Raw genomic sequence first — 16377 nt, forward strand, 5'->3', positions numbered from 1 at the left:
CAAATTATTTACAAAATGTAGTTTATTCTGTAGTTTGTAGTATCTATCTCTTGTCATGGTTGATGATACAAGTTGAATATCAAGTTCCATATTCCAGTACAGTTGTGCCTGGTGCAATTTCAATGCAGCCATAAATATCTCAATGCTGACAAGGCACAAAATGTCATTAGTATTTGTACCAAGATTTTTTGAGTTCTTTTGGCAATGATATAAATTAGTTTGTCGTGCAACATTTTTCCAGACATTTTTATCGAAGTACTCGAAGAAAAGCTGTGAAGGGTTTCTCAGTTCACGTCTATCTGTTCTTCAAAGTTGTCACCAGAAGGCTGTCGATTACACATCCTGCAAACAAATAGTACCACTGAAAAATACTGATCTAAATTGTGTCATATGACACACAGAATGACACCAGTGTATTGCTTACTTAGATAGTTTCCATCTTAGTGGAGGACAGTGAGAAAATGAAGCTGATGTTTCAGGATTGTGTGCATCATTGTCAGATGCAGGTGCCTCAGGAGTAATAGCCACACTGCATGTTTCAGCTTCAAGCACACCAGTACATTCAGGTGGAGTTGGAAGTTCATCAACAGTATCCTCGTCTTCGTCTGACAAGGTACTCAAGTCGCTGGTCTCAAGTAGTTTTATAATTTCATGTCGGTCAGAGCTGAGAAGCAAAAATTTAATGAAGTGAAGGTAACTGTTGAAGCAATTGAATAAAGAAATGAAAGGGAACCTAATAACTAAATTAAAAATTTTAGAGATTACTGTGATTAGTACCCAAGACCAATGGATTACATACCCAGCATGCTACCCGTAACACCCACAATGACTTTGTTCCTATTCTACCTTATTAATAACTAAACTTTCAGATTTTAATTTAGATTACGTTTTAAATTACGATTTCACAATGAGATCAGTCTTAGTGTTAGCACCACTACATTCTATGAGCTAAGACCTGATGTACACAAATGTGTACTTCAAATTCAACAGCTGATGTTTGTAAAACAACAAAACTATCATTTTAATTGCATGCACATATCGCTACCTTGATATCTTGTTGGGAGTAAGACACGATAAAAACAACAATACAATTCAAAAACGAATATTTAAACTGAATTTACCTTTCTCGCGTGTCGCAGATGACGCCAACTTTAAGATCGGAAATTTCAGGATGCGAGAAAATCCGCTAAAACTGACATGCGCGTGACCTAGTGGCAGAAACAGAAACCACATGATGTGCACAGTCGTGCACATCAGGTGTCAGTTTGTGAAAACTACACTTGGCTGAATGGGACCACAAAGTCCTGATATGCACATATGTGTACGTCGGGACTGAAGAGGTTAAGAAGGAGTTAAGAGCATTTTTATCAGCTTTTTTAAATAGATGTACTTCCGCGTTTCATTTTGATGGTTGTGGGTGTTACGGTATTCAGTCTAGCAGCAACTGCCTTGTGGTCGCTTATACCCGTACCCATCATGGTACTCTCTATTTGTCCAGGATTATTTGTTGCTAAGAGGTCAAGTATGTATTCACAGCCATTTATGCTTCGAGTGGGCTTAAGAACTAATTGTTCAAAATAATTTTCTGAGAAAGCATTCAGTGCAATTTCGAATGACTTTTTATGCTGCCACCAGCTTTAAATGTTTAATTTTTCCAGCATATCGAGGGTAGATTGAAGTCGCCACTGACTAATTCTATGAGTGTGGTACCTATTTGAAATGAGACTCATTTTCTTTGAACTGTTCAGCAACTATATCTTCTGAGGCCGGGGTAGTCAGTAAAATGATCAAATTAATAGTTTAGTCTGATTGTCAAGTATAACCTCTACCCATACTATTTTGCAGGAACTATCTAATTCAATTTCACTACAAGGTAAACTACTTCTGACGGCAATAAATACTCCACCACCAACTGTATTTAATCTATCCTTTCTGAACATTGTTAGGTCATCTGAAAAATTTCGGATGAACTTATTTCTGGGTTTAGCCAGCTTTCTGTACCTATAACTATTTGAGCTTCAGTGCTTTCTATTAGGGCTTGGAGCTCTGGTTCCTCCCCAACAGAGCTACGACAATTTACAACTACAATACTGATCATTTCTACAACTGCCTTACTGCGTTTTGCGTGCCCCCTTTTAGACAGAGGTTTCCTGAGACCCTCTAACCTAAAAAACCACCCAGTCCCTTCCACACAGCCCCCATTGCCCGTGTAGCCACTTCCTGTGTGTAATGGACTCCTGACCTATTAAGCGTAACCCGGAAACTCACCACTTGATGGTGCAAGTCAAGGAATCTGCAGCCTAAACGGTCACATAACTGCTTGAGCCTCTGATTCAGACCCTCCACTCGGCTCTACACCAAAGGACCACAGTCAGTTCTGTCGACGATGCTGCAGATGGTGAGCTTCGCCTTAATCTTGCATGCAAGACTGGCAGTCCTTACCATTTCTGCTAGCCGCCCGAAACCAGACAGAATCTGCTCCGATCCAAAGCGACACACGTCATTGGTACCAACATGAGCCACCACCTGCAGTTGGCTGCACCCTGTACTCTTCATGGCATCTGGAAGCACCCTTTCCACATCCGGAATGACTCCCCCCGGAAAGCACACAGAGTGCACACTGGCTTCCTTCTCCTCCTTGGCAGCCATGTTCCTAAGGGCCCCAAAACGCACCTAACGTTGGAGCTCCCAACTTCTTCGGCAGTGACATCCAGATGTCACTTTTCTCACCTTCCCCCTTCCGTTCAAAAATGCTGGGTTGGTTACTAATCTCTTTGGCCTCTCTGTGTACTCTTTTGTAGTATCAGCTTGCGGCTGCAGTTTCTGCCCTTCAACAGTTGCCCTTATATTCCTTTAGTCATTTCCTGACCGTTCTTTTTACCCACGCCCACCTCTCCACAGTTACGCGTTATCTTGTAAAATCCTGCTTTTTTTTGCTAGCATCCTTCACCACCTTTTCTGTATGTTCTGGGTTGGTTTGTAGATCATAACGATATTCCGGATCGTCAAAATCTTTTCTATGCTGTCAGTGACTTTTTTTATGAACTACAAGAATACCTTGGATTTTTCATACAGCTGTACATCACTATGATCGTTTCATGGCTGTCTTAAGGCTCTTTTTATCTCCGCAGACGAGTATCCATTTTTTACCAAAGTATTGGTGAGATATTCCAGTTGCACGTCCAGCAGCATTGACTCCGTCGCCGAGTGCGTGGCTCAGTGGTTAGCGCACTTTAGTCGCATGCAGGAGAACGATGGTTCAAATCCCCGCCTGACCCTGCAGATTTAGATTTTTCGCGATTTCCCTCAATCACTCCAGGCAAATGCCGGGATGGTTCTTCTGAAAAAAGGCACAGTTGTTTTCCCTCCCCATCCTTTCATAGTCCGAGCTTTATCTCTATCGACGGTGCTGTCGACGGGAAGTAATACTCCAATCGTCCTTCCCTGAAGATGTGTGCAGATGGAGACGAAGTGTTGGGTTTCAAAAAGAAATTCATCCGATTCATCAGCCCACAGGATAATAGCAAGGAATATTTTAAGAAGTGTGATATTTCCGATTCTGAAATTTTATATTTTACGATTTTAGTGCAATGTTTTCTAACTGGATTATGTGTAACAAAAATGTCATATTATGTAGATGGTAATATCCTCATTTTTCTTTTAAAACAAGAAAACAAAATGAGTCAAGTGTACAAAATATTATCAAGCTAGGAATAAAATTGTCAATTTCTTAACGAACATACATATACATGACCTTCTGTATACTTCTTGTCGGTGACGCACTTTTGCGGACTAGCGAAATTAGTACGTGGAAGCAGGATTTTTTAATTTCGTGTAGGCGCTAATTTTCAATGCCTTTTAGATCATGTTCTTGAATAATATAAAACGAGGTGCATGCGATTCGCACAACCATTGAGTCAACTCCCCGGAATTCTAGCCCGAATGTGAAACCAGCAGCTTAACAGTAATCTTTAAGTAACCTCAGTCGGTGTAGTGATTAACCCATTGGAAATTACTCATGGATGACTTGCTTCCTTTGTGGAGAGGTTTTTCATATGCCGTCCACAGAGTCACCGCTGAATATGACCCCGTGTATCTGTCTCATATTATAGGAAATGTTTACCCTGTTTATCATTTTCAGCTCTTCGTTGAGTCAAAATCTTCAACTTGTTTCATATATCTAGGCACACATGAATGAAATGTGTCGGAGGAGGAACATTTACTTCCAGATGCATACTGTGCATACCACCATATGGTGCCTTGCAGAGCCACCTCGTATCACTGTTGTTCCTCTCACAAATGTAACGAGGCAAAAACGACTCTGATTTCTTTTCTCTTCGTGAATTTTACGAACACGTGCACCCTCCCCCACCCCTCACCCCCAAAAAACCTGTATTTTAGTGGAAGTGCCTATATTTTTAAATACATCAATTCCCAAATTTCGCATGAAAACTAAAGTATCTCAAAATGGCTAAGAGTTTTATAAATTAGTAGCTACGCTTAACACAATGTACTTCTCAGTTTCTTGAGAGAGCACCTTGCGTACTTGAATGGGTTTCGATCTAATCGGTAATGTTTCAGCCAGATTAAGTCGCACACTCACAGGCTGTCAACAACAAATCCGAAGCGATTCTTGAAGAGTACAGGACGAGGGAAGGGAAGAACCCCCCAAAAAGGAAATAGAAGACTGGCCTCAAGATCGTAGGTGGAACAACTGAAATTAACAGCTTTCCATTTGCCTCGTTTACACATTGCACAGTCATAGTCTGAAGCGTAGTCTGAAGACTTGACTTCATAATCGTAGTGCTTAGTGCGATACTGATAATGGTGAATGCACACCGTACCTCTCAAATTATCAGCAGGATGCCGTTCAAATACTATATTTTTCTGAATTACAATTTCTTGGAAGTTATGCTAAACCGAGTTACTAAGCACAATTGGAAACACGTTTTTATTATGATATTAAAATATTTAATATGTGGTGGTGTTCATATTATTAAAATTGTAGGCATTTGTTTTACGCCAGAAATGGATGTTACGGGAAGTTGTGCCTGGTGTGTGTGTGTGTGTGTGTGTGTGTGTGTGTGCGTGTGCATGTGTGTGCGTGTGCGTGTGTATGTAAGTAAGGGGTGGAGAAGGGTTGAGAGACACAACCGAACCTTCATCCGCGCCTGTCCTTACACGAGATATTCGTTAGCGGCAAGTAGAATCATTCTGCACTCTATTGCAAATGTCGGTTGTGGGGTAGGGAGGATTAGCACTTGGAAGGAAGCAGGTTAAACAAAGTACTAGCAAGGAATTATCAGAAGTTCTCACTGGTGTAACTGCTTTAATGACACTCAGTCACTCTGCCCTGGTATCCTACTGATGCATTGCCCACAATATCATGGACTAACCCAACAGATTTTGTCATACACAGTTAATAAAATGTTCCGAGCTATTATGGCGTGGTCGAATGGATTTCACCTTAAAACCCAACATTTTGTCCCCATCTGCAGAGGAAATTTTCAAAGGTGATCGAAGTTTCTTTGAATGTCCGATTCACTCTCCGGCCCAATACTGAATAGCAGAGTGCAAACCGGACATTCAAAGAAGCTACGATCCACTTTGAAAATGTCCCCCATAGATGGGGACAAAACATTGTGTTTCAAGGTGAAATCCATTCGATCATGGCATAATAGCCCGCAACATTTTATTAGGTATATTTCCGGCCGTGAAAGTTTACATTTTACAATTAGATTTGTCATTGTCACCATCACATTATTGATGTGTTTCTTTCGTTTCTGAAAAGGGTAACACTACAAAAATACAGCAAGTCTCCACTAGGATTTTGTTTTTAAAAATGTTTATTCAACAACTACAATCATATAGGTAATGCACTGCGTTATTTTTTTCCACTGCAAACAAGATGTTCTGGTTTTTGCCATGCCACTTTATAAACAAATTATTCCATTTTTAAATTAATTTAAGGTCAAAAATCAACATCTCGTGTGTTTCTACATGCACTTGTTAGTATACTATCTCAGTATTAATATGAAATTATTTACTGCGACTACCGACAACAGTAATACAGTGCGGTAATTATGTTATTTTAAGTGACTGATTAAAACATCTTTGAAAAGAATCAAATCTCGGTAAATTTCTCCATCACAACACACAGTTGTGCTATACGAAAGTAAATTTTTGTGTGTAATAAAATCGCATGCTCTACGACATTCGCCTGTATAACTATGGACAACCGCTATAAACAAGGTATTGTATGTGGAGTTTTAAGTAAGGAGGGACCTTTCACTCGTCTACCGCATAACCGACGATCATTATTGCGTACGGTCTTGAATGAAGTTACTTAAATAATAACTGAATAGAAGGCTTAATTTTGAGTATTTCTTATGTAAGTTGTCGAATTTTTATTTATTTTTTCTGTGCCCTTTATACTTTCTATTGTTTATAAATGTTGCATTTTCTTCTGCTTCAGTGCCGCAAATTGGCGACAGTAAATGACAAAATTTTCAGATTTCTCTAATTATTTGTACTTCATGCATGCTTTCTTCACTGTCTTAGTAATTCTTATTACCGATGCATCAAATGAGCCTATATTAAAACTTTCCTTTGCGCTGCTGGTTCCTGTTGCGTGGTATGTTTCTCATGCGCTGCTCCGGCCTTCAGAGACAAGCACTTCTTCAGTATAGTGTTTGTCGCTCTGTGGAGATAATCGTCATTGCTTTATTTGCATCAGTTTTTTCACATTCGTCAGTGCATCTATTTCCTTTCCGTGCGTACAAGACACAGGGCTGTTATTAGTGCCTGATACCTTAACAAATAAGGCTGTTAAAGACATTTAGCAACATAGCACGACTAATCCAGAGTTTGAGTGTGTTGGCTTTTACGTAAATGCTTAACTTTTCTCTTGCAGGCACTGAGAACTGCAAAGTGAGGTCGTGCCCCTATTTCAGGCAACTTTACAAATTCGGTAGCTGTTTTACCGGCATGTTGTTGTTGTTGTTGTTGTGGTCTTCAGTCCTGAGACTGGTTTGATGCAGCTCTCCATGCTACTCTATCCTGTGCAAGCCTCTTCATTTTCCAGTACCTACTGCAACCTACATCCTTCAGAATCTGCTTAGTATTCATCTCTTGGTCTCCCTCTATGATTTTTACCCTCCACGCTGCCCTCCAATACTAAATTGGTGATCCCTTGATGCCTCAGAACATGTCCTACCAACTGATCCCTTCTTCTAGTCAAGTTGTGCCACAAACTTCTCTTCTCCCCAATCTTATTCAATACTTCCTCGTTAGTTATGTGATCTACCCATCTAATCTTCAACATTCTTCTGTAGCACCACATTTCAAAAGCTTCTATTCTCTTCTTGTCCAAACTATTTATCGTCCACGTTTCACTTCCATACATGGCTACACTCCATACAAATACTTTCAGAAATGACTTCCTGACACTTAAATTTATACTTGATGTTAACAAATTTCTCTTCTTCAGAAACGCTTTCCTTGCCATTGCCAGTCTACATTTTATATCCTCTCTACTTCGACCATCATCAGTTATTTTGCTCCCCAAATAGCAAAACTCCTTTACTACTTTAAGTGTCTCATTTCCTAATCTAATACTCTCAGCATCACCCGATTTAATTCGGCTACATTCCATTATCCTCATCTTGCTTTTGTTGATGTTCAACTTATAGCCTCCTTTCAAGACACTGTCCATTCCGTTCAACTGCTCTTCCAAGTCCTTTGCCGTCTCTGACAGAATTACAATGTCATCGGCGAACCTCAAAGTTTTTATTTCTTCTCCATGAATTTTAATACCTACTCCGAATTTTTCTTTTGTTTCCTTTACTGCTTGCTCAATATACAGATTGAGTAACATCGGGGAGAGGATACAACCCTGTCTCACTCCCTTCCCAACCACTGCTTCCTATTCATGCCCCTCGATTCTTATAACTGCCATCTGCTTTCTGTACAAATTGTAAATAGCCTTTCGCTCCGTGTATTTTACCCTAGCCACCTTCAGAATTTGAAAGAGAGTATTCCAGTCAACATTGTCAAAAGCTTTCTCGAAGTCTACAAATGCTAGAAACAGGTTTGCCCTTCCTTAATCTAGCTTCTAAGATGAGTTGTAGGTTCAGTATTGCATCATGTGTTCCAACATTTCTACGGAATCCAAACTGATCTTCCCCGAGGTTGGCTTCTACTAGTTTTTCCATTCTTCTGTAAAGAATTCGCGTTAGTATTTTGCAGCCGTGACTTATTAAACTGATAGTTCGGTAATTTTCACATCTGTCAATGCCTGTTTTCTTTGGGATTGTAATTATTATATTCTTCTTGAAGTCTGATGGTATTTCGCCTGTTTCATACATCTTGGTCACCAGATGGTAGAGTTTTGTCAGGACTGGCTCTCCCAAGGCCGTCAGTGGTTCCAATGGAATGTTGTCTATTCCGGGGGCCTTGCTTTGACTCAGGTCTTTCAGTGCTCTATCAAACTCTTCACGCATTATCGTATCTCCCATTTCATCTTCATCTACATCCTCTTCCATTTCCATAATATTGTCCTCAAGTACATCGCCCTTGTATAGACCTTCTATGTACTCCTTCCACCTTTCTGCTTTCCCTTCTTTGCTTAGAACTGGGTTTCCATCTGAGCTCTTGATGTTCATACAAGTGGTTCTCTTATCTCCAAAGGTCTCTTTAATCTTCCTGTACGCAGTATCTATCTTACCCCTAGTGAGATAAGCCTCTACATCCTTACATTTGTCCTCTAGCCATCCCTACTTAGCCATTTTGCACTTCCTGTCGATCTCATTTTTGAGACGTTTGTATTCCTTTTTGCCTGCTTCATTTACTGCATTTTTATATTTTCTCCTTTCATCAATTAAATTCAATATATCTTCTGTTACCGAAGGATTTCTACTAGCCCTCGTCTTTTTACCTACTTGAACCTCTGCTGCCTTCACTACTTCATCCCTCAAAGCTACCCATTCTTCTTCTACTGCATTTCTTTCCCCCATTCCTGTCAATTGTTCCCTTATGCTCTCCCTGAAACTCTGTACAACCTCTGGTTCTTTCAGTTTATCCAGGTCCCATCTCCTTAAATTCCCACCTTTTTGCAGTTTCTTCAGTTTTAATCTACAGCTCATAACCAATAGATTGTGGTCAGAGTCCACATCTGCCCCTGGAAATGTCTTACAATTTAAAACCTGGTTTCTTAATCTCTTGTCTTACCATTAGATAATCTATCTGAAACCTGTCAGTATCTCCAGGCTTCTTCCATGTTTACAGCCTTCTTTTATGATTCTTGAACCAAGTGTTAGCTATGATTAAGTTGTGCTCTGTGCAAAATTCTACCTGGTGACTTCCTCTTTCATTTCTTAGCCCCAATCCATATTCACCTACTACATTTCCTTCTCTGCCTTTTCCTACTACCGAATTCCAGTCACCCATGACTATTAAATTTTCGTCACTCTTCACTATCTGAATAATTTCTTTTATTTCATCATACATTTCTTCAATTTGTTCGTCATCTGCAGAGCTAGTTGGCATATAAACTTGTACTACTGTAGTAGGTGTGGGCTTCGTATCTATCTTGGCCACAATAATGCATTCACTATGCTGTTTGTTAGAAATATGATATATGAATTCTTAATACGTGCATATAACGTTCTCATACGTACAAGTAGGAAACGAACACATCAGTGTTCCAGGTTTTGCTGGTGTTAAGTATCCATATTGAGAGATAACAATGTCTTTTTATAATGGAAAATTTAACATTTTCGTCATAAAAGACTGGTATTCTTATGTGACGTCAGGAAAAATTTTTAAAAACTGCATTTCGGTAAGAAAAGAAGGACAAGGTCAGTTGACAAGTAACAAGAGAAAAAAGGGCCAATAAATACATAAAACATGCTCTGAGAATAGCTGATATTTTAGAGACACTGTGGCCATTCAAAATGTTACGGGAACGTAGTAGAAGTTTTGTTTCAGTTTTAAAGAATGTTCTCTTGTAGTAGGAGTTCCACTTCATCGGCAACAGTATAAAAGGCAAAAAAGTAATTAAATATCAGAGAACAGTAGTGCATAGTGTTTCAATGTGTCACTTTTATTAGCTTAAAGATTATTACGCAGACAGATCTCGAGAATTATTTATTGCAGACGAAACGAAGTGAAGAGAGATTAACTGTTTATTCCGAAGGCGAAATATGTTTCTAAGGGTTAAACGTGTATCGTCTTTATAGTGATTACTTAATGGCATGTACGTTAAATTAAGACTTAGTTCCTGAAAACAAAAGTAAATTGCTTGAGCATCATTATTAGCTCTGTTTAACAAGTCCATGTCTAAAAGCTACCATGTTAATATGACCCGTCAACATAGTTCCTATTGCTCCATGAGACAGTTCAAAATTGTTTTGTTGCAGCCTTTCTGTGGACTATAATATGTTTCGATATAATACGGATTAACCGTCTTGTGCCAAATTCTTCCTTCTCACATAGTTCTCGGAAAAAGGGAAGACGTGTGGAATAATGCAACTACCAAGAGTGATTTTAAATTTTTAATGTGATTTCCTTATCTTTGTTGATGTCATTGCATGAGCAAGATAGTCGTAGTGCGTATGCATCACGTCGACACTCTCTTCAAAATAATGAAACATGGACAAAATTTGTACAACATCGCAGATAATACGCGTCTCTCTGACAAACGTCAAGAACCTTGTCCGCCCTTCTTATGATCAAAGGGCCAGACACGGTAACTGCATCAAAAATTCATCCTCCGAATTCACTTCCTGCATTTACCGTATTATGATAATAAAGAAAACAATTTTTTCTTGTACCAGTTTTACATTTGGAAATGATTACCAATAGCAAAATGCAAAAGAAATGCATCTCATAATTCTTCAGTATTTTATTTGTTCGTTATGTTTACATTGTGTCTGTGAATCAAAACTGATATGAGACAAAGTACACAGAAAAAGCAAGTATTATTCAGATGGTTACAGATAGTAATTCGTTTGTACAGAAGATGACAAGACATGTAAAGTATGAAGAAGTAACTATATAAGAGTATCTTTCGCTAACTGATTATTCTGTGTTAAGTGTAGTATTCAGGGTCTCAGGCCTTTTTTGCGTAATTCCTCCTAACCAACAAGGCCAAAACCTTTCTGGCTGCAGATCATAGCTCGAAGAAACTGGCTTACACGTGTCCCAGATTTGTGTCCTCGTGCTGCGTACTCTTTGTAGACTTTTGTGTTAGCTTTATTTCTAATAGTAGTCTCTTCTGCACACTTTAATCGGTTCCTATAATCTAAATCTGTAGTAGCTCATCGTCTTGTTGTTGTTGTTATCTCGAGTCCGAAGACTAGTTTGCATTTCTTATTTATCGTACTGTAAATTCTCCCTCTCTCGGCATTTGGTGTGAGTTACAAACATGGACAGCTAATATTTGCATTCTCAGCATAAAAATTGGCACTACGGTGTAAGGCAGTAATGGACTTCCCGTTCAACTAAATCTCTGTCACTGAATAATGCGACGCTTTTGCAACTTGCAAGAAGGAAAATGTTATAAAGAAAACGCTCTAATTACATTGAGTGATTAAACTTTAATAAGGTTTTAGCAGGATGACTTCCAACTATTGTTAAGTATTATGTTTTAGCTTGGATTTCGCCATCATATAACCACATTACTAATTATGGTGATATGATATCGACTCTGATGTCTGTGCACCGTATTCCTTGGCTTGCACCGAACGACTTGGCAATGTGATTGGGACACTGCACACCTATTCAACAACAGAGGTTGACAATTTCAAACCTCGCCCGTGGAGTTTTTGGTCTCGCAGTCTGAAATATTTGACTGAAAAAAAAAGTCAGCCTTACACATTTAATACTTTTTTTTAATGCAGTCTGCTATTGTATTTATTTTAACAAATACAAATGGTTCACATGGCTCTGAGTACTATGGTACTGAACATCTGAGGTCATCAGTCTCCTAGAACTTAGAACTACTTAAACCTAACTAACCCAAGGACATCACACATATCCATGCCCGAGGCAGGATTCCAACCTGCGACAGTAGCAGTCGCTCGGTTCCAGACTGTAGCACCTAGAACCGCTCGGCCGCACCAGCCAGCTTAACAAAGACAGTGAGATTCGTTGTGTACTAACATGTGCAGATAAGTCGTAGTTGCATTCGGTTTCATGTGTTGCACACAGTCACCTCAGTAATATGAATGCTGAGTACAGCATATGAAGCCTACTGATTGCTCTGCAACAGCGATTAGTCTACAAATGTTCATAAGAAAGAAATCAACTGTCATCGTAAAAATAATGATAAACCAGAATAAAAGACATTATAATAATTCAGTTGTTGACAATGTGTCAAGTTTTCATCCAGATTTACCTGTATTACGTTGTTGGTTCCTTCCAAAACGTCTGCAGTCCATGTTGTCCCTTCGTAGTCCAGTCCGCTCTCGTCCTCTGCGCCTATGGACTTCGCCCTTAAATCTGAACAGTCCTTCCTCAAGTCTGCTCAGACTCATATAAGATTAGTTAAACATAAGAAATTTCTCTTCATGTATAATTTTTTAGTACAAATAAATCAATAAAGCAGATGAAGCATAACTTATTGTTTTCATCTGTCACAAGCAATTCAATTTTCTATACCCTTCACCAGCATGAATGTAAGAAGACTAAAGGTCAGGTAGGTTCACTGAAGAAGCAGTGGAGCTTCTTTCCTCCCTTGTCCCTCCGACCTATCACCCCTCCCAGTATCCATTCTTCCTCCCTTCTCCCTCTCTCCTTACCCCTCCTTTCTGTTCCAGATGGCTCAGTACTTAAGACACAGGATTCACATTCAGGATGACGGTGGTTCAAATTCCCGTTGTCATCCTGTTTTAGGTTTTCCATAGTTCCCCTAACTCGCTTAAGACAAAACGCCACGACCTGTTGCCCAAACAACAATTGCCTCTGATGATGTCTCCAGCACTAGTAAATCAAACATTAGACGCAGAAACATGCCTTAAAGGACTGCCTAACACCCATATCGCTACTATCGCCAAGGACATTAATGTCGTCTGTGCACTGTATGATGAAGTGCAGTCATTCTGTAACGACACATCGGAGACCATGTGTTCCTCATTCTCCTGAGCCCCGAGAATGGTTCGCTATGAACAACTTAATAATAAACACACAGAAAACAAACACTGTGCATCTACACACAGTGCAGAATCAACAGCCTCTAACTGCAACCATAGAACTGTTAGGGAAAAGACTTGAAACTGTAAATAGCAGCAAATTTCTAGGAGTTTGTATCCAAGATGACCTAAGATGGCAGAACCATACACAACACCTATGTGTTTACTTCTGCCAGTACCTCATCTCGTACCTTCCAAACTTTACAGAAGCTCTCCTGCGAACCTTGCAGAAATAGCACTCCTGAAAGAAAGGATAATGTGGAGACATTGCTTAGCGACAGCTTGGGGGATGTTTCCAGAATGAGATTTTCACTCTGCAACAGAGTGTGTACTGATATGAAAGTTCCTGGCAGATTAAAACTGTGTGCCGGACATTCATTCTGGAAACATCCCCCAGGCTGTGGCAAAGCCATGTCTCCGCATATCCTTTCTTCCAGGAGTGCTAGTTCTGCAAGGTTCGCAGGAGAGCTTCTGTGAAGTTTGGAAGGTAGGATACGAGGTTCTGGCAGAAGTAAAGCTGTGAGGACGGGTTGAGAGTCGTGCTTGGGTAGCTCAGTTGGTAGAGCACTTGCCCGGGAAAGGCAAAGGTCCCGAGTTCGCGTCTCGGTCCGGCACACAGTTTTAATCTGCCAGGAAGTTTAATACCAGTACCAGTTTCGCAAGCAAGTCAGAAGATTAAAGGCTGAAAAGATTAACTCGAAAATACAAAATTCAGATTGTATCTCCAAGACGTGCTGGTCAATAGTAAATGAAATAAGAGACAGTAAAACAAAACTAAAAGGTAATATCAACATACAGATATCTAATAACAATATTGATGTCACCAATCCTCAAGAGACCAGTAATATTTTTAATGACTATTTCATAGATGTCATAGAATCTGACTTTTGTACCACAGATAAAGTACCTATTGGAAATCTTGCTGAGGACAATTCTGAAGCTAATCAACTCCATGATATTGAAATCAAGAATATTTTGCAGCTCATCAGAGAATGTACAAACAAAAAATTCTGCTGCCTAGGATGGAATTTCTCCATTTTTACTTAAACAGTGCGAAAACAATCTAGCATATCCTTTGGTGCATCTAATAAATAGTGTCTTAAAACAAGGAGTGTTCCCTGACATACTAAAATTAGCCATTGTTAAACTTCTCTACAGAAAAGGTGATAAACAAGTAATAGAACATTACAGACCACTCGCTTTAACTTCCGTTTTTAACAAGTTAATTGAAAAAATAATTCTGAAATATATGTTCAAGCATTATAATAAGCACAACGTCCTGGGAGATTTTCAGCATGGTTTCAGAAGTGGTCGTAGCACCATGACTGCAACACTTCAATTTATGTTGAAAGCTCTTTGACAATATTGATAAAGGCATGCAAATAGCTGGAGTTTTCCTAGACCTATCAAAGGCTTTTGACAGGGTTGATCATAAGGTACTTCTGTCAAAACTGGCCAGAGATGGCATAAGTGGAAAACTATGGCACCTCATCACATCACATTTCAAAAACAGAAGACAATGTACCTCAATCTCACACAATAATGGAGAAACATTATAAAGTTATACATCAAGGATCAGGAATATTAAATTTGGTGTGCCTCTGAGATAGATAATTGGTCCCTTCCTTTTTATATGTTACGTCAATGACTTCCCAAAGATAGTAAAAAATGACACCTTCATTACAATGTATACAGATGACACTTTAGGCCTTTGTTGGGGAAATGATATTCTTAATCTCGGTAATCATAGAGGTAAAAAACTTTATAGATATTCCAAAGGAAAAGTTTGAAAATGACAATCTACAAGTCAATTACAAAAAACAAATATAATCCCCTTCAGTGTTGGTGATTTGCAAACTTGTATTGATTCTCAAGATTGTAATATTTTAGGGAAAATCTGCAGTGAGTGTAAATTCCTAGGAACATGCATAGATAGCAAACTACTATGGACACAACAAATTGACAATATATGTGTAAGGCTATCATCTAGCCTATATGTTTTAAGAAGGATAGCTCCATATGTCAATACCCAAACAATGAGGATGATGTATTTTGGTTTAATACATCCATTTCTAGCATATGGTCTTACATTGTGGGGCGGGGCTTCCAAAACTCATGTAGACCAAGTATTTAAACGCCAGGAAAGGAAATATACCTGTCATAGTGCAGAAATTCATGATCACAATACTAGACAAGCACAAAATTACCATATAATACAAAGAAGACTGAAAAAAATGCAAAGTGTCCATATATTCATGGAGCAAAATACTTCAATGCATTGCCAAATGAACTGAAGGTAATAAATAACGAGACATTCAAATAACATCTAAAATCGTGGCTCATTGAGCAGTGCTTCTATAGATTACTGTAGAAACTAAAATGTAAAGTGTTATTATGCCAAATAATTTGGACTACATTCTTTAGTTCCTATTATAAAGTAAAATTAGATTGTGTACTGTTGTATTGTACTACCAATTGCTATGCATGTAATTACATGTTTTATGCAAATTACAAAACTTACCGCAGAGATACTTGACATGTTGACCTCAAGATAATTTGTCATCCAAATATACCCCTAAAAACATAACTAGGATCATCAGATGGTAGCTTGTCTTTTAGACTAAATACTATCTGCTGAGTTTTATTTTCATCAAGCAGAAATCCATTTGCTTTAAACCAGGATTATGCCTGAGCAATTGTCCCTGTAACACAAGTTTTAAGACTATTGAGGTCATTACTGCTGTTCAGAAAAGTTGTATCATCTGCACATAGTACAGTTTTTGATTTAATACATGACGGTAGGTCGTTAATCATTATTAGGAACAGGAAAGGGCCCAGTACAGATCCCTGTGGGACACCTACCTTAACTTGTTCTACACTGGACAAGTCTTTGCCAACACAGACAGCTTGCTTATGGTTCTGTAAAAATTATCTTAATAGTTTAAGGCTATTAGATTAGATTAGATTAGATTTACTTTCATTCCAATTGATCCGTAGTGAGGAGGTCCTCCAGGATGTGGAACATGTCAGAAAAACAACAATACATGACAAATATTTACAACTAAAACAAATAAGCTATTGTACCATTCCACAGGTCCCAAGTGGAATGATCGTCATTTTTTAATGAACACTAAGAGTCATTTTACAAATACTAATGCACTGAATTAAAAATAAAAAAGTTTTTTAT

General features: G+C 38.8%; 1 protein-coding gene across 1 annotated transcript in view; it reads right to left on the reverse strand.

Moving 5' to 3' along the window:
* Positions 1-284: 284 nt before the first annotated feature.
* LOC126145190 (calphotin-like) overlaps positions 285-16377 on the reverse strand; it is a 41014-nt gene continuing 24921 nt past the window's right edge. The window contains exons 2-3 of the mRNA XM_049915543.1: positions 425-664; positions 285-342 (exon numbers count right to left, since the gene is read on the reverse strand). Of these exons, the coding sequence (XP_049771500.1) occupies positions 285-342; positions 425-664 (298 nt within the window). The remainder of the gene's footprint in view (positions 343-424; positions 665-16377) is intronic.

This window comes from Schistocerca cancellata, chromosome 1, assembly GCF_023864275.1.
Source record: "Schistocerca cancellata isolate TAMUIC-IGC-003103 chromosome 1, iqSchCanc2.1, whole genome shotgun sequence".
Classification (NCBI taxonomy): domain Eukaryota; kingdom Metazoa; phylum Arthropoda; class Insecta; order Orthoptera; family Acrididae; genus Schistocerca; species Schistocerca cancellata.